This window comes from Babylonia areolata, chromosome 1 (assembly GCF_041734735.1).
Source record: "Babylonia areolata isolate BAREFJ2019XMU chromosome 1, ASM4173473v1, whole genome shotgun sequence".
Lineage (NCBI taxonomy): Eukaryota > Metazoa > Mollusca > Gastropoda > Neogastropoda > Buccinidae > Babylonia > Babylonia areolata.
Genome location: NC_134876.1, coordinates 61,990,969 through 62,016,983, shown reverse-complemented (window position 1 = coordinate 62,016,983; position 26,015 = coordinate 61,990,969). Strand labels below are relative to the sequence as shown.

At 37.0% G+C, this 26,015-nt stretch overlaps 2 protein-coding genes across 2 annotated transcripts; one reads left to right on the top strand and one right to left on the bottom strand.

Moving 5' to 3' along the window:
- Positions 1-32: 32 nt before the first annotated feature.
- LOC143285051 (zinc finger protein ubi-d4 A-like) lies at positions 33-18,378 on the top strand. The gene is made up of 10 exons (XM_076592241.1): positions 33-190; positions 3,004-3,167; positions 3,978-4,097; positions 5,229-5,437; positions 6,143-6,215; positions 7,974-8,123; positions 9,481-9,651; positions 10,448-10,560; positions 11,645-11,726; positions 16,064-18,378. Exons 1-10 carry the CDS (start codon positions 150-152, stop codon positions 16,129-16,131), a joined length of 1,191 nt encoding a protein of 396 aa, XP_076448356.1. The 5' UTR covers positions 33-149; the 3' UTR covers positions 16,132-18,378.
- A 1,514-nt stretch (positions 18,379-19,892) lies between these two features.
- Positions 19,893-25,944, bottom strand: LOC143285061 (biogenesis of lysosome-related organelles complex 1 subunit 2-like). Its single transcript, XM_076592252.1, has 5 exons — positions 25,889-25,944; positions 23,999-24,106; positions 21,920-22,039; positions 20,886-20,990; positions 19,893-20,522 (listed from the first exon to the last, which is right to left on the bottom strand). Exons 1-5 carry the CDS (start codon positions 25,923-25,925, stop codon positions 20,491-20,493), a joined length of 402 nt encoding a protein of 133 aa, XP_076448367.1. The 5' UTR covers positions 25,926-25,944; the 3' UTR covers positions 19,893-20,490.
- Between the last annotated feature and the right edge of the window lie 71 nt (positions 25,945-26,015).

Sequence of the window (26,015 nt, the reverse complement as noted above, 5' to 3'; positions counted from 1 at the left end):
AACAGTGATAGGCGCGCAACTGACACTAATTCAAACAAACAAACAAAAGCATATCGATCGATGGGTATTTTCTTCATTCATAAAGTTACTAAAAATAGTCCAGCAATTTGACGCGCACGCCTCCATGTGGAGGCTGAAATGGCAGTAAGATGGCGGCAGTTCAGTTGGACACCAAAGCCTTTTTGCGAAGGCAAGGCTGGGTTTGCTTGTTGTTTGTTTTTGACACAGGCCAGTGTCATTAACAGTGTCACATTCGATGCAGATACTCGCGACAGGTTTATCTATCTGGAAAACATACTGTATTCGTTCGCGACTGAACGTACAAGCTTCGTGATAATCTGATTTTACTTCTTTTCTTTTATTTAGTTGGGAAAAATACCGGCATCACCGTCGTTTACAAAACGTATGATAAAATCACAAAACTGCAGTAGATATTTCAGTCTTCAAAGCGTATTGATCAATATGCTATATCATGATATTACGATTACTAGAATGCTGCAAATCCTGCAGCCAAACCAAAACGGCACGAACGCCATCGTGTGAACAAAGGCGGTTGAAGTCGATAGAGAACAAAAAAGATCGGCTGAAACCCGGATCTGAAAGTCTGTCACTGACCCTGTAGATCTACCCAGATTAGTGGGAGATGGTCATTATTTTGTCTACAAGCTATAAGTATGAGGACAATATTTTCCCCAACTTACACAGTTGCAAAAAATAAAAATAATAATAATAAGCTATTAATAATGATGGTCTCTTGTGTACTCAGCAATGATGAATTCAGAACTGCACAGTGATAACTGTAATATAAACCACACCACAAGTAGAGCCAGAGATAGTTGTAATAATAGTGTAGGGACTGGCAGTTTGACTGCCTAGGCCTCAGGGCCTTTTTATGTCCTCTTCAGTATCTGTCTCTTTATAATTGTGGGATACACATGTTTTCATTCATTGTGCAATTCATTCATCAAACTCAAAGAATTTTTTCTTTTAAATTGATGTTCCTGTCAAGGAGATTTTTGAACACATTAGTATTTTGTGCAAGTTTAAGTTTGATTGGTAGTGCATTCCATATTTGTGCAATTCTATTAACAAATGAATTTTTCCTAAGGTTAGTATTACAGTGCTCCTTACAAATTTTCATCATTGAATTTCTTGTACTCTCATAATCTGACATTATGAAAATATTATTTACATTGACTTCATTATAGCAATATGAAATTTTGCAAGTTTCTATTAAATCTCATCTGAGCTTTCTACCCTTTAAGATTTAAGTATGTAAGTTGTAACTTGTAACGCAATGTAAGTCTGTTGATAGCTCATAGATTTGCATTCTTTTAATAACTTACTTGCTCTTCTTTGTAGTCTTTCTACAGCTTTTGATTGTCTCTTGAGGTATGGGTGCCACACAATATTAGCATATTCTACTTATGATCTAACCAATGCTTTATATAGTTTAAGAAATTCATCTAAATAGGGAAATGTTCTCTTCATTACTCCTATCATCTGGTTGGTTTTATTTATTGTATTCTGTATATGTATGTCAAATAATAATTTATTATTGAAGGTTATGACAAGGTCTTTCTCACTTTGGCATTTCTGTGTGGTGTCTTCTATTATATGGTATTTGGTTTCTGGATTTTTTCACTCATGCATTACTTTACACTTTGATACATTAGAATATAGATTACATCTAGCAGACCATTCCTGTAACTTATATAAGTACTTTTGTAGTGTTGTATTATTTTGTGCATTGCCGTAAAGTTCAGTATCATCTGCAAATATTTTGTGTGTGCTTTCTATACGTTCAGAGAGGTCATTTATGTATTTATAGAAAAACAAATTGTTAAAAGCACAGGGCCAAGTATGCTACCTTGTGGAATACTGCGAAAACATTTTCATTAGTTGACTTCTTTTCTTCAATTTTAACTACCTTTGTCCTTTCTGACAAGAATTTTTTTGTCCAGTTCAGTATGTTTCCAGTGATAACATATGAAGCTTATTTTAAATAAAAGTCTTTGATGTGGTACAGTGGCAAAGGCTTTTCTAAAGTCTAAATGAATTATGACTATAGGTTTACCCATATCTGTCATTTTTGTAATGTCTTTGATTATTTGTAGGATTTGTGTTGTGCGTGATCTTCTCTGTCTAATAGCTCCCCACAGTTAAAAATTCATTTCTTTGGTCATCAGACAACAGGTTTATGATATATATATATATATATATATATATATATATATTTGAATTATGTGGGACAAGTAACTGATTTCTCTATACATTGCGTGTTTTTGCACGCGTTTGCATGCAGGTGTGCGTGTGTATCAGTCAAAGCATATGCTCTTCTCAATCTCTCCATTTATTTTACTATTTCATGTGGGTGTACTAGTAGGTCTCTTTGTGAATTTGTCACTGAATGAAAAATAACAGACCTCAACACATGATTAAGACAGATGGAGAAGACATTGTCATGCATGACTAACCATCTTAAAACACAGATTATTCCAGACATCTTTTGATTCTTTGTGCTTTGTGAACAATCACTGATGAAAGTATAATGCAAAAAGAAACTGACATTGCCATTTTTAGTTTAAAAAAAGATTTAACCCCTTGACTGGTATCATTAATTACCCAAAGCTGAATCTTAATGAAGTGACTGGAATTAACTGACAAGCATTCTAGTTACCAGCAGTTAATGGGAATAGACATGAGAATTGGGACAATATCTGTGTTTTTAATCGTGGAAAGCAGACTATACTTTGTCTAAGATTCATATGTATATGATATAGACTGCCGAAGTAGGAATATAGTTATAGTCTGTATATAACATAGACTGCCCAACTAGGAATATAGTTATAGTTGTTATTTTCCATTCCATCAGGCATTTCATCAATTGGTAGACTAGTACTACATGTACTTGATCAGTTTGTGGAAGAAAGAGCAAAATATTGATTTGCTATCTGTGTAAAGTTCCATGTATATATTATATGTATATACTTTTTTTTCCAGCATTGGAAGTGAGCAGTTCTATAAAGATGCCATCGAGCAAGCTGGTAACTTCAACATGCGCATGTCCATTGAAAGGAAGCAAAGACTACCATTCATAGATTCACACACTGGTGTCGCACAGAACCATTCTGACCTCTTTCATCCATATCGTTACCGCAATACAGGTAATTTTTGCAACTATTAGATAAAGTTTAAAAATATATGACTGAATTATATTGAGTCAGTATTTTGTAATAATTATTGGAACAGGCTCAGCAGAAGTATTTTTTTTGTATTTGTTTTCTTTACTTTGTGTTTTTTCAACTCTTTTTTTGTGCTGTAATGTTTGTGTGTTCGCATAAACATTCTATCTATTTAGGAAGGGGGAGAGGGGCTTATTTTATGTTACGACAAATGCTGTGATGCTGAATATATATTGAACATAATGAGTATACCTTATATAGCCACAAGATGTTTATATTGGTAATGCAGTGCATAGATTGTTACACTTTTAAGACATAAGCAACTGTATTTTATAATAATTCTCACAGCGCTGCTTTTGTCAGGAATACTCAGATCACACGGCCATACTTGCAGAATGTAAAATATTGAGGTAATATTGTGAAAGTAATTGGACAAAATTGTATGCAGCATGATATAATTTAATATTCATTGCATTACAATGGCTCATAAGCAAAAAAAAGTTGATCCACTGAAGTGTGTTCACAAGAATACTCTGGAAACAGAGCAGAACAGATATGGTGGTATGCTGTTGTCCAACACAGAATGTGAACACAAAGAATTAGGATTTTAGGGAAATGATTCTGTCTTTCACTGAATTAGGCAGAATAGATGATAAGACTAATTTCATTTGTCTGTTTTGTTAGGAGAGAGGAATACGATGCCAGTGGCCATCATAGATGCCAGCATTTTAAGCATCGGTGTAGAAATTAATAGTATTTTGAAATTTGAAAGTTATTCTTGTTGGTTTACAGGAAATAGTTTTGGGCAGCTGTACTCATTTCCAATGAAGAGATGGAAGAAAAAGAAGAAATCTTTCTTTGCATATGACATCAGTTTTGCAAAGGGTGGAGACATTGAAACTGGTGAAGCAGGTAGGTATGCAAATGCATGTGCCCCACCCCACCCCCTCCACACACACACACACGCACCTCACACACATGCATGTACGCTTGCACATGCACACACATTTTGTTTGTTTTTGTTTTAATGGCTTTGCATGTTTGATTGGGGATGGGAGATTGTAACCATGATTCTTCTGGAAAAACAAATTTTGTACATGACTCATAAGTCATGGAGATGAAAGAATATTCTGTGTAGGAAGTTTTCTGAATATTTGATATGGCAGTATGATGAGTATTTTAGTGGTAGTAACAACTTTTATACAAAGATTTGAGCCCTGTCGGTGTGCTCTGTCAGTTTTAGTACTTTGTTTTAATCTTTTCCAGTTACCTTTGTATCATAGCCTCTTGAGATATATGACTGAATTTTTTAATATGGCAGGTTTTGCAGTAACCTCTACTGCACTTCCCTATTCACACTGCCATACTACAAAAATAAAATGCTGCTGTAGTGCTTTTCTTAGACTTTTTCTCTAATATTGGATATGTTACTGAAGCACTTAAACTGTTAAAGTATTGCAAGGGATTGCAAGCACTTCACAATTGAAAAATCAGTGGACATAATGACCATCTCTGCTTCTGGCAGACTATGCCTGTCATGACCACTACAAAACACACTGTGCAGTTTTTCAGGAATATGAAATAAAAAGAAGCCATTGAAGATTAGTTTTGATCCTGTGTGATCATATGACTTTAAATGTAATATGCAGCATTTAAATCTTCTAAAAGCCCCCAAAAGTCTCAGCTCTAATTATTTGTTGATGAGTTATCTGGCAGCGAAGTATATACAACTGCGCTGATGAGTTACCTCGTCTTACAGGCAGCCTAGGGGTTAACGTGACATTCATTTGCCTTTGTGTATGTGTGTGTGTGTGTATGTGTGACCGTGTGTTTGTGTGTGTATTTGATATATTAGGACTGTAAGAGAAAGACTGTGTGTGTGTGTTTATATGTGTGAATGAATGAATGACTCTGTGTGTGTGTGTGTGTGTGTGCATTTGTGAGATTGTGTGCATTTGACTGAGCAATGGATGTTTGAAAATGCTTATGCCGGTTTATAAGTGTGCTTTTCTTTGCAATTCATGCTTTTTGCTCTTTGGACAGATATGCATCAGATCAATGCTGTGGAGAATCCAGCTCACAGGGAAGACTTCTATGATGAGAAACTGGAAGGCCAGGACCAGTGGTACGATGACCTGGAGGGAATAGGAGAGCCACCAGATGCTGGTGAAATGGTGGATGACCAGTCAGACATCAGTGACTATGAGGATCAACTCAAGGGACGCAAGAGAAGGAAAAAAGAATCTGTGAAGGTTGGAGCAGTTGTAATCGTAGTTGTGAGCCTCAGGACATTCCTGTCAAATGATTGCTTGATGGTTTGGTTTTTTATACTTACACTATCATCAGGAATAGTATTTATTTAAGTCATGAGGAAGAAACTTCTGCTGTGAAGGTTATGAGCATGTTTGCATGCATGTTTTAGGAGAAAGAGCAACTGGAGTGGATTAGTTGATTTGTGTTGTGTGGTGTTGAAATCAGTATGTTTTTAATACATTCTTGTATGAAACTGCTGAGGCATGTAGAGGGGATGTATTCTTGCTCACATATGCCACACATAAAGTCATGCTTTCACACACAAAATAGCTGTACATTTTCTGTCATTTTCTCTGTTGCTTCCTTTGTTTTATGAATGCTATTGAGCTTATCTACTGAAGTATTATTTCTGGCAGAGATGATTCCTGTTACTTAATCATAACAGAGCAGAACAAATACATATTTTGAATGCAGTTAAACTGCAAAAAGCTTGCCATATCACTTTTTTGTATTGGAAAAAAAAAATCTCTGAATCATCTCATAGTTGAGCTTGCAGCAACATAAAACTATGTGAATTTTTCAAGGGTAATGATTGTCATAAGTAGTTGTGTCAGTAATGATGTTGACATGAATTTATATCTGTCTGCTTCGTGTTTTTGGTGATCAATATTTCATGTTTTTCTGCTGATTGTTATCAAATTCAGAGCAGCCGTGGTCGCAAAAAGATTGAAAAGGATCCTAATGCTGAAGACAAGGAAAAGCCATACGTATGTGAAGGTTAGTTGAGTTTTTTTTTCTCTCATTTTAGATCATTTTGATTAGTTGAAGTTGAAAGATGGTATATGTAATGTAATGTTATATATGTATGTATGTGCATGTGAAAGAGTGTGTGTGTGCGCATGTGTTTGTGAGTGTGTGTATGCATGTGTTACATTTTTACTACCACTTCAGCCTTACATATGCAGTATACCACCTATGAAACCTTGTAATTCTACTGACAGCAATATTTTGTTGTTGTTTATATGACTTGGTTAATATCACCTCTTATGTGGAGATGTTTGATGTATTCTGAATGACGGTCCACATACATCTGATGACAGTGAAGACCATACTACCCAGTGACATATCACAGGCATAGAAACAGACGACTGCCATGAGAGCAGGGCATAAATATGATGAATATTCATATTTATTGCTGAGGATGGATATACTGCTGAAACTGAGATTCAGTATGGTTTGAGACTGCATGGCAGGGCTGTATTCCTTCTTTTATAATGCATTCTTGTGTCAGTCAGGATTGAAAAATTCTGAGCCAGGCAGAGTTACTTGTAAAGTATTGTACTCTCTCAAAGGCACATCTGTAATGTGTTTGATACTCTGCTGTGGTCTGTCTTACTTTTGAGCCCATAACATATTTAATTCTGTGCAGGTACTGTCTGGGATTAGAAAAAGGATCCCACAATAGTTTCCTTAAGAGGGTTTGAACTTGTAACTTATGTAGTGAAAAAAACCTGTAGAATACTTTTGTACCACAGCCAGATGATCAGACACCTATTTTAGAGATTCTGATTTCAGTAGATTCTGATGATGAATTTTGTTAATTAAGAGCACTCTTATTGTTGACTCACGTGTGTGAAAAAGTGAGTCTGTGTAATCATCCAGTCACAGTTGTCTGTCCTTTGGTCTTTGTGTATGCGTATCCATGGTAAACTTTTGGCATTTTTTAGGCTACTGCAAGTGGTACAAGAACCAGGTAAGGTAGGTTTTTTTTATTATGAATAAGACTTTTGTGTGAATTTTTAGGTCACGGTCATCACTTGGCACAGCCAGAAGTGCACTGATGGTGTAATTGTGAATACCAAGATCACTTCACAAGATAGGAAAAACTGGATTGGATATGCGTCTTACATTCAATTTTCATCAAACATGATGGAATGACTTGCTACGCTGACAGCTTGATCATCTGTAAAATTTAAGGTGAAAGGTCAAGGACAAAGCACTACATATAGTATCTGTTGGAAAAACGTTATCCAACTTGGTACACTAATTGGACATGGTAAGAATGAAACCCTCTGGAGAGTCAAATTCAGGTTGCAAAGTTCTTGGTTTCATATATAGCATGGAAAAAGCTTACAGATTTTTTTTGATTTTTTTTTTTAAATCTGAGCCTGGTAAAGTGATTAGTTATGGACAAAACAAGAGCATTTTTAAAAGTCAAGGTCAAAGATCAGGTCACAATAATGTGAAGAAAAACTGAAGATCATAAATTTGCTTTGTAGAGTCCCCCTTTTTTTTCCCCCTCTGAATCCATGTTTGCTGTGTTAGATGAAATGCGTATCACACCGTGAGTCTTGAAGGCCTTGGCTCTCTTTTTATGCCTGCTTGTGAAAACATGAGTATATGAGCATTTGCTTGAGGAACATACTAGGTAACAACAGGGGCTATAGCTTTCCTTTGTGGTTAGTGTTGATTCACAGCACTAAGCAGGATGCACAAGTTTGTGTGCAGGAAGATGGGCTCGTACTTCTATTTCAGTTTGTGGCGCTCGCTACAAGACACGCCCAGGCCTAGCTTACCACTACACTCATTTTCACAATGGTCTGATGGATGAGGAGGCTTGCGCACCTTCTCCCAAGCCACCAGCTCGCGCCGGTCGTAGTACGAAAGAGCGGGAACAGGGAAATGGTATACTCCAAGTTTTAAGTTGTGTGGAATGAGAGATTTGGGAACTAGCAAGCTTGGATGAAATGAGAAGTTTAAAACAGAAAGCAACTGTGTGCCTCCATCATTGTGGAGAGAAATAAAATATTTTGGACAGTTCATAGCACAAAATTTTATTGTGTACCAGTGAGAGTATGAGTTTTTACGTGGATAAGGAAATGCAGATACAAGAGGAATGTTGGAAAAACAGGTTGGTGGCAATGCAATGAAAATGCCTTGGTCTCCCAACTGTTCAGGGAGAATGGATGCCTAAATGGCAGGGTTACATATTAAACCCCACTTATGGAAAGGTATGAAAATGCAAGTTGCTGCCTCCCAAGTGCAGAAGATGATTCCCAAGTGCAGAAGAAGATCCCAACTGCAGAAGAAGATTCCCATTTGCAGAAGAAGATTGCCATTGTGTGTTCCACACACTCTTTGTACTGATAATCATGCTGTATTCATTACTTTGTAGTCCATGCTTCAAGCAAAATTTATAGGGCCAGGCATGTCTTCAGCAGATAGAGCAATATACACAGTATGCACTGAGTAACTGCTTATGATTATATACTTTCTTCTGAAGGAAGAAATATAATTGATTGGGAAGTGAATCTGATTTGATTGAAATATTGATAATTGTATTTATAAAGTGCTCCGTTGATGCATGATAACATCGATGCATGATAAATCATTTTTATAAAGAGCGGAATTCTGCATAATGCAGCTCAGTGTGGACACGCTTCACTCAACACAATTCATGCACCAAAACTGCACACTTTAAACAGCTATCCTCACACACAGCCTATGATATAGCTATGGTAATGCTTGGCAGGGTCTTCTTCTTCTTTGTTCATGGGCTACAAGTCCCACGTTCACTCGTATGCACAAGTGGGCTTTTACGTGCATGACCGTTTTTACCCTGCCATGTAGGCGGCCATACTCCATTTTCCAGGGTGTGCATGCTGGGTATGTTCTTGTTTCCATAATCCTCCGAATGCTGACATGGATTACAGGATCTTTAACATGGGTATTTAATCTTCTGCTCGTGTATACACGCGAAGGGGGTTCAGGCACAAGCAGGTCTGCACATATGTTGACCTGGAAGATCAGAAAAATCTCCACCCTTTACGCACCAGGTGATGTTACCGAGATTTGAATCGGGACCTTCATATTGAAAGTCCAATGCTTTAACCGCTCGGTTATTGCGCCCATTGCTTGGCAGAGTAAACAGCAGTCTTTCAGCTTCATTCAGAATTATCAATCAGTGTCCTGACCTAGCCATAATTCACAAACACACTAACTGCTTATTTCTGTGCTTGATATGTATTCGTGCCCTTGACAGGCAAGCCAGCCCCATCCACCTCTACAACCACATCTGCCGTTGTCTCTACAGCAGTGGAACCCAAGATCTCTGCTAACAGCTATTGTGACTTTTGTCTTGGGGATTCTTATGAGAATAAGAAAACCCACCAAGCGGAAGAGTTGGTCTCCTGCAGTGATTGTGGACGTTCTGGTAGGTTTTTATATATATTTAGATTTAGATTTATTTGATATTTATAAGAACAAAAGAAATATAAATGAGGTAGTTATGCATATATAATTGTTCAAACATGGCAGAACAAGATGTAAATAAAAATTTTTGCTTCCACTGTCTTGTGTACTCAAAAGTCACTGAAGTCTATGCTCATCAAATGCATTCATGTACACTGACTTGTTGCTCTGCATTCGCCGGTAAGAATTGTTAACTTTCCTTGGTGTTTTTTTATTTATTAATGTTACTTATTTATTTAAGGGTGGGGAGCATCAAAAGTTGTACTTATTTCTGATTTTAAACCTTGTAACCAGCAAAGTGAAATGACAGTTTTAGATGGGGTTTTTTCTTCTTTTTTTACTCAAGTAAAATATCAACTTCAGGTGTTTTTGTATTTAATGTTAGCTGGTATGTTTTTATTAAAATAAGTTTTGTTCTACATGACTGTGACAGTTTGAATTTCTCATTCCTGCCAGTGAAGCAAAAATACAGAGCCACGTTTTTTGAAATTCTCATAACTGGTGATTTAGGTCTTCAGTGTTGTAGTTTATCTTGTAAATGTGGATTTATTTCATGTGGATATTATATGACACAAAGCATGTGGTGCTGTACTGATACATGCTTTAAAAATATCGCTTAGAATAATGATAATAAAATAAAAAATGTATATTGCTAGGAATGGTTTACAGCTGTGACACTAAGAATGATGTTGGTATGCCTGTAGTAGATCTTCTGGTATTTGATACTGAGTGTCCCAAAAAATCTTGTGTGTGTGCAGGACATCCTTCCTGTCTGCAGTTTACTGACAACATGATAATCTCCGTGAAGAAGTATCCATGGCAGTGCATCGAGTGCAAATCATGTGGGCTGTGTGGAACTTCAGACAATGATGTAAGTTTTTGATTATGTTTTACTTTGCTTCACACACACACACACACACACACATTTTTTTTTTTTTTTCTAATCAAGAATTGGTGTGTTGCTATAATTGTTTTACAGGCTGTATTATAGACAGACCAGTGTTGAACCATGTACTGTGACACAACAATGTGGGATTCTGCGAAATAATGTTTTTGAGGACATGAACGGTTGCTAAGTAATCTGTCCACTCCCCGAAAAAATATAATGCTCTAGTCTATGGGACAACAATAGAACAGTAGGGGACTTTTTTCTTTCTTTTTTTAAATGATGCACAAAAAGTACAATTATTTCCATATAAACACTACAAATGCATACAGTTGGGACTCTGAAAAATCATAACTGATGATCAGAGGGCTGGCTCTAAATTTAATCTCCCTGGAGAAATAGAAAAGCCTGTGGGGAACACAGAACATTGAGTGAGCTCAGACTATGCATTCAGCACAAGAAAGCTCAGAGGGGCTAAAGAAGCTTAGAATGATTAGATGAGGATGACTGATAAAGAAATTGACGTAGTCTATAAATGGTGGAGAATTGCATTAAAAGATGCAATTAAAGAATCACCAGAATGCTGTGGAATAGCTTGCCTCAGAGGTCTTCGTTATTTAGTTGGCCTTTAACTGGAAATGTGTTTTTCTTCAGACAGTTTCAATTTTATGTTCCTGGACATAGAAAATCCCCACTGAAAAAAGATGTTTTCATGTCATTAGGAGGAGACTAAAGTATTGTGCTATGGATTACATTTCTTTGTATTATTTGTTTTGTGTATGTGTGTGTGCATGTGTGTGTATGGGAAGGGAGGGAGGGGGTCACTTGCAAAGTGTAGATCTTGAGGTTTGAAAGATTGTCATGATGAAATACACCATGCATCATATTTGCCAATTAAAAAAAGAAAATAAATCATCAGTTTTTTTGACAAATTTTATGTTTAAATATTTTTCTACTTTCTATTTTCTTTCTCCGAGTGCCTTTAAGCATATGTTCTCATGAGTGCATGGATTATTTCCATTTATGTATTTACTTCTTTTTTTTCTGAAATTTATGGATTGTGTTGCAGGACCAGCTACTGTTTTGTGATGACTGTGACCGTGGCTATCACATGTACTGTCTGAAACCACCACTGACTGAACCACCAGAAGGTGAGACATATATATATAATTTATAATTGATTTTTTCTCCCCCCCAAGCCCCCCACACACACCTCTGATATTCACCATAAAACTGCACAGTAGAACCCCCCAATAGCATTAATACTGTAGAAAGAGCCCCTTCTCTCAGTGACCCAAACTTTTTGTAATTCTGACAGAAAATCTTGACATATTGCCATTTGATTTATTTATTGTGTGAGAGAGGTTTAATTTTAGAGATAAGAAAGCAAAAAAACACACACAAAAAAGAAAAAACAAAACAGCAGAAACAGTGATGTCCAAACAATAAAACAAACAGTAGCAGCAGCAACCGCTGAAACAGAAAAACAAATAAAACAAACAGAAAAAAACCCTAACAACAACAAAAAGAGAACAAAAGACTGAGGACATGTGTATGTCAAGTAAGTAAACTAACAAGTTAATGAAAAACTGTTAAGACAGACCAGCCGAAGGCACTTCCTGTGCAGTAAAAAAAAAACAAACAAAAAAAACCCCCACCCTAGTCAGTACTTTCAAGCAGGAGAAAAGGAAAAAGCATAACACAGGAAGCTTGAATTTTACCTGAATAATGCAAGTGATGACTGAGGATACAAATACACACACATGCATAAATACAAACATGCTTGAACGTATTTATCATATTTTTGTACATGCACACAGACTTTCATACTCACACATGCAGAATATTTTTCCATACAAAATGAGAAGTTGGTTTTTACAACATATGGCACTTTACTGTCTTCACTATGCAATGGAAATATGTCTGTGTGCGTTACTAGTTATGGGCAAAGTTTTGCACATTGCCGTTAAAGGACAAGCTTTCAGTGTTGCACATTACTGGTAGTCAGCACATAGTGCGTAAGAGATATCAAAGTCAGCTGACAGACTTTGTCTCATGATTCTTTCGGCATTGTGAGCTTGGATCTGCAAGAGATATTAGTTATGTATTTAGAATATTATTACCCTTCACCATTAAAAAAGAAAAGAGAAGTAGTGAAGATAGAAGTGATTGTGATATCCTAGTCATTTTTTTCACAACAGACAAAATCAAACTTGGCAGTACATCCATCCCTCTTTCCAGTTCAGTCAGGAACCTCGGCGTTGTCCTTGACAACACACTGTCCATGCAAATATTTATCGGTCAGACATGTCAATCCTTTTACTGTCAATTGCGGCGCATCAGTTCCATCCGGAAATATCTGTTGACTCAACATCTAGACTTGTCGTTTCTCTCATTCTCTCTCGCCTTGACTACTGTAACTATTGTCTGGCTTGCCTGCTTCATCCATTCAGTCTCTTCAGCGCATGCAAAACTCTGCTGCCCGACTCGTCCTCAGAAAGAAAAGATCTGAGCACATCACTCCTCTTTTGCAACATCTCCACTGGCTCCTTGTCTCACACAGAATAAAGTACAAGATCAGCACTCTATGTTGTAAATGTATTCACAAATCTGCCCCTTTCTATCTCTGTGGCTGCCTTCACCTCTACACTCCATCTTGCTCACTACTATTAGCTTTGGATCCACTCTGTTTACGCATACCCAGATTCAAACACTCGACTGCTGGCGGCTGTTCTTTCTTTGTCTCTGGACCTTGCAACTGGAATGATCTTCCTCTTTCACTTCATCAAGTCTCCACACTCAGCTCTTTCAAGACTGGCTTTAAAACCCACCTCTTCCCAAAGTAGCCTCCCTTCCCTGCCTCTTCCTTGTCTTCAGTTTCTCCAGTTTTAGAGTTATGCATGCATGTGAATGACTGGTGCGAAAGCACTTTGATTTGTCTCTGCACAAGATTCAGCGCTATATAAATACCATTATTATTTTTTTTTTTTTTTTTTGGAATGTCACATACCTTTCTGAACATGGAATCAGCTGAGAAGACTTCCCTTCTCAGTATTGCTTTCTCAAAGTTGTCAGCACATTCAGTGTGCTGGGTTTATGCAAAGGTCAGGAGTCTGCTGCTTTTTATTACTTTTTTTTTATTTTTTTTTTTTACTACAGATGTGGTGTTGTGTATATGAATATGTCCACACGCTCTGACACCTTGAAACTGATACTGAATCACAATTGTTAGCATGGATTGGTGTATCCAGCGTGAGTTTGAAGACGCTATAGCACAACAATTTATGAATAATAACCACCATCTTTAGTGCACAAAGTCGGTGCCTATTACTGGTAGTATGTAAAATTTTTGCACATTACCGGTAATGGACAATTTCTGCTGTTGAGCACGACATAAACATACAATGCTTTCATTAGTTTATCTCAAAACTTGAAGGAGGAGGAAAGAAAGAAATTAGATTATATCAATAGAAGGTATGCAGCAAAACCAAAAGCAATATATGGTCTTCCATTTTAGATTGTCATTGTAGTTTCTATATAAGTGTTTGAAAACCAGAACTCATCTTTACTAATCTACACCTGTGGGCAAAATGTTTAGCAAGCAATATTTTGTTGACCCCAAATTTTGTGACTGATCATGCTTTCATATTTCAACACTATTTTGACTCCTGCTCTGTGATTACTCTACTGCAGTAGGCATCCAACCTACTGTTAAAATGAAAATGACTTCGAAAATGAAACATGCTTGCTTAATTCACCACTGACTGCAACCTACTGGGACTTTAGTGATAGAATGCATTCTGAGATATGCATGTAGTACTGTCTGGAAACCTTTGTTCAGGTGAAAATAGCATCTGCAATGTAATCATCATAAGTTTTAATTGCCAAGAAAATTTAAACCAGTTGTGATTCTGCAGCTCGGGTTTGTCGAGTTGTTAACAGAAACAGGTGGTCAGGTAGCACAGTTCTATGGTTGATCTTGGTCTGTTAAATCGGTCATTAACAATCTGATTATGGTTCCACTGTTTGCAGATATTTACTGAGACTGACAATGACAAAGAAGGCTTAACCCTTTCGCTGCCAGGAAAATAAGATTTGAGTGAAATCTGTTTGCCAGGGTTTTTTCACAAAAAAAGGGTATAAATTTTCAAAAAATTTTGTGCTCTTTGTTATTGGAGAAAGACCCATAAAAGTATATATTTTCTGAAAGGTAAATGAATAAAGAATACAAAACACATGATGTTTTCCCATTTTATATATTTTTAGTGACATGCTGTTGTTTTGAAATTGGTGTTTTGTTTTTTGTCACATTTTCAACTTGTTCATTACAAACATTAGTCAGGTAATTTGCACTAAAATAACATATTTTCTGGACAAATGGATATCTGCACACACAAAATCATACTAGAACAACCACAATATAAAAAACTGAAAAAGAAATAGATACATAATGCATTGTGACTTCTGCAAGTGATAATATGGATGTGAGGCCACGCCCCCTCAGTCTCCACCACCCCACCCACCCCTCCTTTTCACCCCTCTCACACGGTCACTTCATCCAGTTTTCATCAGACCGCGTTGGCTGAGTGCCAAGAAAATAGCTCACACTTTGCCCTGCTAAAAATTCGGTGACTTCTGTCGTCTGCTAGAGCTGATAGTCGTATCTTGGCCGCTCTCTTGATTGCTCCCTTTATTTTCTATCAAATTGCCCTATAGATGTTCACCACTGTCTTCTCCTTTGAATTTATGCTTCAATTCTTTCTGAGCATCAGCTAAAGAAAGTTATCTTGGTTGATTTAGTTCGCCACGATCGCATGTCTTGAGCACGGAGTCAGTCCGACATTTTGTTGAGCGAGTGAGGAGAGGAGCCAGGCAAAGACTGCAGCCAGTAACCCAACCAAAATGTTCAAACAAAGGACTGCCTTATGATGCAGATGGTGTTTCTAGCTATGAATAGAATCAAGAAAGATTCCCCAAGCTAAAGCTACCAGCATTTTTGTCAACGAACTGAATGCAAAGCAGGGAAAAGTCAGAATTCGATAACGAGTTATCTCGTCATTGTGGCAGCAAAGCGTACATGCTTTCCATGACGAGTTATCTCATCATATAGGCAGCCTAGGGGTTAATTGATGTTAAAAAAAAAAAAGAATAAAAAGAATGACCATGTTTAGACCTGATCCCAGATTGATGGACTGAAAACCAGTTTTCTTTTATGTGAATTATTAGATTTTTTAAAAATACTTGCATAATCTGTTGTCTTGAATTTGGAACTAAAGAAAACCTATAATAGCAAGCTATGACGACCAATATGAACTGATTATTGTAGGTTAAATGAGCTACTCATAATTAGGGGTAAAAAAAACAACCACCTTTTAAGGTTAACAATTTAAGGTGAGAAATCAAGTGTGAAAAAATTGAAATAGATTAAATGGAATTAATTTCTGTGGGGATATGTTGTGTAACAAAAGCATGATTCTTTGTTTTCCAGGCAACTGGAGCTGTCACCTGTGCATCGAGGAGTTCCATGGAGGAAAGAAACCTGAAGGAATGCAGTGATTGGACACAGCTGTTTTTTTCTTACTTTCATGTCTGCATGTTCCTTGTTTCCTTTCATATCATTGTCTTTACATGCATATCTTCAAAATGAAACTATTGTGTTTCTTCATTTGAAATCTCAGAGGTGTTTCTCTTCAGGTCTTTTTGGTCTGACATATTATGTCTGGGCTGGGTTTATATTGTGTTCATTCAGCTGTGTATGTTAAATGTTTTCATCATTCTTTCTTTAGCAATATATTTCAGTACCGCATTGGAAAGTAGTAAAAGATTTACCTCGAACAAATAAATGTTAATCAGATTTTGACATTGTCTTTTTAATAACTTTGTTAAATTATGTGAAAGGTGCTTGAATTTGTAGTCATTCTGACTGGTGTTTTATGTTGTCAGTGAATCTGAGATGTAGCATAACACTGTTGTAAGAGGGAATGATTTCACTGTATTAAAAGTGATTTGTGTTGTGCCAGTGTAGTAAGCTATGACTATCATGAGTATGCTCAGGCGCATTTTATGAATTTGTTCTTTTTAGTGTATTTATGGCAACGAGTGTGAGACTTTTGGTGCATTTATGACAACAAAGGTGAGCATGGCTTACACTTCCTGGTTGTGTTTGAGTAGTTATGTACCATTACAGTTAAACTGTTTTTACTGACTTGCTATATAAAGAACTTCTTGTATAATTATTTACAAAGACCTGGGGGGAAGGGGGTGGTGTATGGGGAACAGTGTTCTGAGTGTACATGTGGTGTGTGAATGCATCTGTCATCTGTGGACAGTGATTTGCTTACCACAGGACCAGTTTCGGTGAAATGTGGACCATTTGGCACATGATTTTAGTTTGTTTACATTGATTAGTGACTTAAGACAGTCCATATTTAATGTCTGGATCTTTACTGGTGCTGTTCAAGTGTTGTTAAAAGTACTTCACCCAAAAAGAAAAAGCAAACAGTCACATGGTTGGGTTTTTTTAAGGATTTTTTTAAGAAGGAATCCTTTAAAAATATCAAAAAAATCCACACAAAATATCGCATGTTAATTTTTTTTTTTTCACCTCCGGAATATAGAACAGCAGAAAGAAAATGCAACTCAAAATTTTAAAATGCTGGACATTGAGCAGGGGTCCAGGGGATGTATTCCTCCATATGTCTAGAAACAATGCCCTGGGAGAGAAAGTGGAACTTAATTCTTTATTCTTGTTTCTTTTTTTTTTTTAAACAAAATGCTGCTTTGTAATTTGATGCCAAAGTATGTTAATGCGGGGGCGTAGATTGTGAGACAGTCACACAGATGAACACAGATTTCAGCTGTTGAGTAAAGAGAGGAGTCAGTTCAAAAGTGAAAGACTTGGGAGAAAGTGTGACAGGGTGTGCAGAGGCGGTAGGTCTGACAACAGCAAACAGGCAAGCAAATACACTGCTTCAGTGCTCGTTTCTGTTGTGTGGGGAGTGGAAGGCAGACTAGCAACAAGGTGCGACAGGGTGTGCAGAGGCAGTAGGTCTGACAATGGCAAACAGATACACTGCTTCAGTGCTTTTTTCTGTTGTGTGGGGAGTGGAAGGCAGACTAGCAACAAGGTGTGACAGGGTGTGCAGAGGCAGTAGGTCTGACAATGACAACAAACAGGTAAGCAGATACACTGCTTCAGTGCTTGTTTCTGTTGTGTGGGGAGTAGAAGGCAGACCAGCAACAATTAATAAAACAGTTGAATAAAATGCTGTCTTCAAGCTGAGATTGAAGCTTGACTTCCAAACACTCTGAATAAGTGGAAATTAACAAATAATGAGGCCAGGAGATGAAATGAAGAGATGAACACTGAGTAAGTGCTTTTCACTTATTTTGTGTCCACCACGAAAGTGGAAAGGCATTTTTTGTGGTCTTCTTAAGAGCACTTCTGTTAAGGGTATTCAAAAAAGCTAAATTTTTTTTGTTTGTTTTTTTGTTTATGGACTTTTAAATATCTTTTAATATGGAATTTCTGTTTAAACAAAACAAGAAAATATTGTTCCGGCAGACATTGGCATCTTTATGATCATTGTGTGAAGAGTTTGCAATAAATGAATAGGGTCAAATTCATGTGTATGCATGCAGCTGTGTGACTTGTGTGTTTCAAGATGCCTTCAATTAATCATGCCAGGACTACATAGTGCTCATTGATGACCAATGCATATTTTGGGTTCACGCTTACTGATACATTGTTTATTTCTTTTCATCTGAAGTGAATATGTGTGAAATACATCGGCAGAAAAAGTTTCTCACTGTATCAGAATGATAGTTTTGATGGAGGGAGAATGAGGCAAATTTATTTTATCTTGTCACCCTTTTTTTTTTTACATTTTCCTCACTCTGTGTGCGTGTCTTTGTCTTATTTTATGTGTATGTCTTATTTTTATTACACTTCAGTGCACCCACACTTGTGTATACAGTTCACACACATTCCCACTCACTTGACTGTGAAGTCTAACATAAAACACACTTATTTTACACTGTGGCTTGTCACAGCATCACCTCACATCTTGGTCAGTACAAACTACTGTCATCCCATGCACATTCATCTGTACACTGGGAAAACTTAGCTATCAAAATATGGAGGAAGCAAAGGTATCAACAAGGAATTCTTACTGTGAACAGATAACCATTTGACTACACTGTTAACTTACTGCTATGTTGCTTTGAACCAAACCATAAGAGAGCACATTGGACCATCTGCCAATATCAGTTTCAGAATATTACATTGGTATGGCCATGTTACAAGATCCAGTGGTGTCGCAAAAACCATCCTCCCTTGATCTTGCTGGACATCGGATGGTTGTGAAGTGTGTTTGGGTGTTTGACAGCAAGCAAAGGTGCACTGTCACAGTTCTCTCTGTGTGTTTTGTAACCAAATTGGTGGGCGTCTTTGATCATGGGTGCGTCTAGCGGCAGGATTGTGTGTTAGTTGCATAATATAAAGATTTATTTTTTACACTGTTAATGATGAGAGCAGCATAATTGTATTCTTTTTTTCTATTATGCTTAAATGTTTGTGAAGTATGACTAAGATTATGAGCATGAATTTTCTGGAATTTATTTCAGCAAACATCTCAGCAAAATGTATCTACTTTAAAATGATTCATGTTCAACATCAAGCCAACTGGCAGCACAGCATGTTGGCAGTTAAAAAATTTAATGGGAGTGCGTTTCAGTTACTCAAGGAGGCATCACTGTTTTCAAACAAATTCATATACACTACACCACATCTGCTAGGCAGATGCTTGACCAGCAGCATAACACGTTTAGTCAGGCCTTGAGTGCAAGCTTATATACTTGTGTACCTAACAGACTGGATTTTTTCTAAGGAATTTTGCCAGAGGACAACACTTGTTACTTTAGGTTCTTTTTCAGTGCTCCAAGTGCATGCTGCACATGGGACCTTGGTTTATCTTCTCTTCTGAAAGACTAAACATTCAATTTGATTTTCTAGTCAAACTTAGGAGAAAGGGCAAAAGCGGGATTCGAACCCACACCCTCACAGACTCGCTATGTTGGCAGCGGTAGTGCACGAGTCACTGATTATGCTGTTAGCAAGGTTTTGCTACTTTGACCTTCATTTTTAATCAAGATGTTTCGGGAAGTTTAACAGCTCTCTTGATCTGTTATCAGTTTTCTCACACTTCAGATCTTAACAGCACACAAGTCAACATTTCACTTTCTTCTCATAAATATTCACACTCATGTGTATTCTTTTTTTTTTCTCTGAAGAGCTTGCATAGAATGCCAGTCCATACTTCTGATAGCAAAATTATATTTGAAACTCAGTAAAGCACAGCATGCATACCATGGTTCATGCAAACTCATTCAGAAGCATTCTATTTTCAAGTACAAATCAAAACGAACAATGTCACACAATAATGAATACCAACAAGTGAAAATCCACAAGAACACTAGTCCTAAACCATAGATTTATGTAACCCAAGTAAAACATCTGCACACAACAGAATTATCTTTAGTTCAAATACTGCTGTGTTCTTATCTTTATTTTCAATTTAATTCGAACCTTTGTATGGAACTTGGTCGCATTTCGAATTTCAACTTCATAACTGTGAACCCAGAAGCTAGTGTATAAGTCAAACTTAAAAGCCTACAGCAGGACACTAGTGGAAAACAAATGAAAAGATAGCCCTACATGTATTCCACACAAACACATAAACACATCAGGCTTGCATCTTTATATCAAAAGAAATGCAGAATATCATTATCAGTCATACAGGTCCAGACGATGCACCAACAACCTTGTCAAACAACATATCACAGTAGCATTATGGTCTTCAGGACACAGCAAGCTTCTTCAATTCTTCCACAAATGGGCTGACAGTCAAACATAATTCATCTTTTCTCCAGTGCTTTGAACTTGGCTTCTGGAACATTGAAAGGTATTCTTCAGTCATAGTTACTGCATTTGCCTGCAGCTCAAATGATTAGCACTTGTGTTAAACGACAAATATATTTCTTATATTACCAATCACACACATGATGAAATGGTGACATGAATTATATACATGTAACGATGCATGCATAGAGGTATACAAAAACTAACAAGAAGAAAAGACTATTTATTCCGGAAAATTCTATTGGAATAGCTGAAGAATTTTTAGAAACATAATGAAAACAACAAAATAAATTCTATGAAATAATTTTTTTTTAAACCCGACATTTTACTTTAAATAAAAATGCAAACTTAACCCCTTTTCTTTGTCAATGTACATATCTCACATTCTTACCTAGTCTTTTTGAGTAGTGATCCAGATTGTAAGCAGCTTGTTCAAGGGCTGAGACACTTTCCTCCACAGCATCAATTTGATCCAGATACGGCTGTAAACTTTTGTCTGCCACAAGACAACAATGTGATAGTTTACATGAGCAAGATTGACAATGACATTGTGTCTAATGAATATTAACATGTGATAGTTTACATGAGCAAGACTGACTATGACATTGTGTCTAATGAACATCAACATGTCTGTCATAAAAAGGGATCACAAGGGTGATATGTACTAGCAGGCGCGCACACACACACACACACACACACACACACACACACAGAGAAAATGATTCAACTTAAAAAAACAAAACAAGTATCATTAACTCCCAAAATATGTACAGACAGTGCCATACATGACAAAACACATCAAGCTAAATGACTATATTTTAATGGAGGCTGTACTTTCACTTGTAGGTAGCAGACTTTTCAGTACTTGCTTGGTTTCCACTTTAATTCTTCTCTTTTTTTTTTATAATTCAATTAATGCTTCAGCCATCCAAGGTTTATTTCTTTCGTTGTTGTTTTTTAATCAGCTGTGTCAGCATTCAAAATATATCAACTTTTACCCTCTGCCCCTCCCCTGTACCCAGAACTGTCACTAAACTTGATATCCACCATGGCTATGTTCGTGCAGTTGGGCTATCTGCATAGTGCAAAGTTTTTTGTTTCAATTTCACTTCACTTGGCACAAAATGACAAACCACAGCAAGGCTTCAAGCTGATAAAGATTGTAGAAGCACAATAAATAAGCACACTGATCTAAATTTCATCATCATATAGTTCAGTTGTGTGGTCCCCATCAGTGGAGCCTGTCAGAAGCATGATGACATTCAGATTGATTCAACTGTCTTTCATGTAATACAGAAGATACAGATAAATGATTTGGAGTGTTTGAAAGTCCACTGTGGTCACAATCAATCAATTTTGGAAATGAATGTGTTTAGTCATCCAGCATGACAATGAAAACAAAAAGAAAAAATGTTATTAACTTACATTTTTCATTCAAATCTTGAAGAGCACTCCCAATGCTTAAAGCAATGTGTTTCATCTCTGAGTATTTGCAGATGGTCACTTTATTCATTTTCTCCAACAGTTTGTAGTCCTCAATTGTTCCTGCAACAAAATAAGTGATAAAAAAGTTTACAAGCAGTGAGTTTAACTGCTGTATATAACATGTCAGGGAAAAAGTGAACACAAAAAGAAAACAGGCACACATTTAATTACCAAATAAAAACATTTCCATTCTCCTAGCCACTGGCTTAAAAACTTCTCAGATGCATAGAAACTATTTACACAATGTTGGGACACAGCTGCTGAAACCTCAGATGTTTAAATTTGGGGTCTTTATACTGGATTCTGAACCAAAGTGAACAGGTTCCATCCACCCACTTCTTGAATTAGCCCATAGCTGGGGATCTTCTGCATTTGTGGACTGCAACTCCCACCTTCACTCGTATGTACATGAGTGGGCTTTTACGTGTATGGCCGTTTTTACCCATCCATGTAGGCAGCCATACTCGTTTGGGGGTGGGGGTTGGGGGGGGTTGCATGCTGGGTATGTTCTTGTTTCCATAACCCACTGAACACTGACATGGATTACAGGATCTTTAACGTGTGCATTTGATCTTCTGCTTGCATATACACATGAAGGACAAAGAAGGTTCAGGCATTATGCAGGTCTGCACTTATGTTGACCTGGGAGATCGGGAAAATCTCCACCCTTTACCCACCAGGCACCATTACCTAGATTCAAATCCGGAACCCTCAGATTGAGAGTCCAATGCTTTAACCATTCAGTTATAGCGCCTGTCAACTTGGGATCTATGTCATAAACACTGGGGAATATCAAAGAATGTTGATACACCATGGGCCTGCATGCCAAGCACACAAACAGGTAACAAGTAATGAAATAACAGTAAATTTACACCCCTCCCTTAGGAACATAATTCCTCAACGCAGCACCAATAGGACTAAGCAAACTAGTCGATGAGTGACACCTGACCATCTTCATTCACGATTCTAAACATATCTCTGCTCACTGACATCTGAAATCACTTCATCCAGTTACATCTATCTCCTCTCCTATCATTACCAAAGCATCACAGTGAAACTGTACAGCAAATCAAAGGCTATTAAGTATTTTGTAAAATTGGAAGAACTGCATTTTCTGCTTAAAAATCCATTCTGCCATGATAGCTGAGGGTGAGTCAGAGAAATCACCATCAATATGATCAGACAAGTGCATACTTTAAAATTTAGGCATGTGCACACACACACAATTAGTTTGACTAGTTCAAATACTCAAGGAGGCATCAATGCATTCCAAATCCATATATGCTATACATCTGCTAAACAGATGTCTGACCAGCAGTGTAAGTAACCCAATGCGCAAAGTCAGGCCTTGAGGGAAAGTAAAATGACGTAAACTAAGATACATAAAGTGATAAACAAATTAATGGATGACATTAGTTTAATAATCAAAATAAAAATAAATTACAAATGAAGAAATAAAATAAAATATAGAAAAACAACACAAGAAATGAACAGCGAAATGAACAATAATAATGATAATATAAATAATGTAAATAAATATGTACACATGCACACATACACCAATCACAACAGATATGCAACAAATTTGCAGTCTCACAGACATGAAAGCACTAACAAATGTACACAGGCCTAACACTACACACGAAAGCATTGCTAGCCCCAACACACACACACACACACATTCCCCATCTCCCACATTAACCACACACACTCACACATTCCTATATTCCATAGATCCCACAACACAGACATTCAGACACACCCAACACAAATTCCTCCATATAGCAGCATTTGTGCACACACAAACACACACACACTCGCACATGCACAGAGCTCTCATGACAAATATGTACACACACACACACAAACACACACACACATATACATACAACACACACACGAATACATTCATCCCACCACATATATATGTGCACACATATATAGATGTATTTATTTAAACAAATACATTAAGCGTACATGTACACACCCCTGTGTGAACACAAACTGGCACAAAATTACCTTCCAGTTCTCCCCGTAAATACTCTGCTGTTTTACAAAAGGTTTCATGACACAGGTCTACCACATCCATTGGAGGGGGTTCTGTGACTTCTTCAGACGCCTCCACAGCTGTAAACAAAATAAGTACATGTAATGTCTATACCTAAAAAGTGAAAGTGTAATAATTTATTTGCCTTGGTATTGGTGCATGCTCAGAGATCCAGTTCTGCTGATAGTCGTTGCATGGAACGAAGATTGGCTGAGCAATACAGTTTTGTTGAATATGCTTTCATCTCTGGTCTTACTAAGTTGTATGTGTGCTATACATTAGAGAAGACATCAAAGTACCCAGTATCAGTAGCTCAAGGAGGCATCACTGCGTTCGGTAAAAACCATATACGCTACACCACATCTGCCAAGCAGATGCCTGATCAGCAGCGTAACCCAACTTAGTCAGGCCTCGAGAAAAAAATAAAAATAAAAAAATAAAGAAAAAAATTTTTTTTTAATAAAATAAATAATAAAATTAATATAATAAAATAAATAAATAAATAAAATAACACACACATACAAAAAATTAAATTAAATTTTTTTAAAAAGGAAAAGATAAATACATAAAAATACTACTACTAATAATAATAATAATGTGTAGAGGATGAGGTATGTGTGTTTATGCATGTCTACACTGTGGGAGCAATGGAATATTGGAACGTGCGGGTGTGCATATATATATATATATTTGTATACATGTGTGTGGGGTTGGGGGTAGGGGATATGGGCGTATATGTGTGTGCTTGTACAAGTAAGTGTGCGTGTGTGTGTGTGTGTGTGGGGGGGGGGGATAGGTGTGCCATGGAAGCTGCGATATGTAGCCTAGAAATGAGTGTGTGGAGGTTGGGGGGGCGGGTGGCGGGGTGCAGGGTAATGTGTGTGTGTGTGCGTGTGTATGTGTGTGTTGGTGCTCATGTACATTTATGTGTATTTGATTGTGCTTTCATGCATGTGTGTGTGTGTGTGTGTGTGTGTGTGTGAATGTGTGACTGCATGTTTCACATTCATTTGCTCATTTATAAAAGTACCCAAAAGACAACAACTAGTATACTGCCTTCTTTAGTAAATAATTAAATGAACAAATAAGTAAAGAGTGCCCATGCACAAACACACACATAAAAAAATATACAACTATTCAGTATTCTGTACACATCTAGTATCTTGTACTACCAGAAGCTCTTGCAAGTCGACAAACTCTAGCCTCTTTGCAAAGACAGTCTGAAATAAACTGGAACTATTTTGCATGGAATAATTTGTTTCAATAACATTATTTCGAAATAAAACAAAAGTAAACTGAACAACCTACACAAATAACATTGTAAATCTAAATATCCTAATCTCTGAACTGGGTCTGAGGCATATTACAAAAACAGATTAAGCACACACACACACACACACACACACACACACACACACGCACACAGCTGCATGGTCAAAATTCTGCTGAAGCACTCTCACCTGCACCCACAAACACAACAAAGTTACAAACTGAAAATACTACTGCTGTTGCATTTCAGCAAAAATAAGTTTTTAAGTTGTGATTGTAATGTCGCATCCTAAATATCTGGAGCTGAATTTAGGATTCATTCTAAACAAAAGTCCTGTATTAGATAGTGTAACACTATATTTCGTATGTGTTCCTTTTCATCTGTTGTGAACAACCTCGTGACCACATTCTCGTGATCCATTCTGTGATGCACATCATTATCATCGGTCAGCTTCACCAAAACAAAGCCATTTTCAAACAAAATAATGACATGTCCTTTTCTAGCAACCACAAGTAAGCAGTCCACTTTTTTCAGTGTGTGAGAAAATCAAGAGACAGTATGCACAAAGTATTCTGACAAAATAATCCCGTACCAGTCGCCTCCGATATCGGCTTCTCCTCCTCTGCCATCTTTATGTTTTAAATCTCTAACACACAATGAAAGGCAGTAAGTATTTTTCTTCCACTTGAAATATTCTATATTAGGGTTTGAGCTATTTC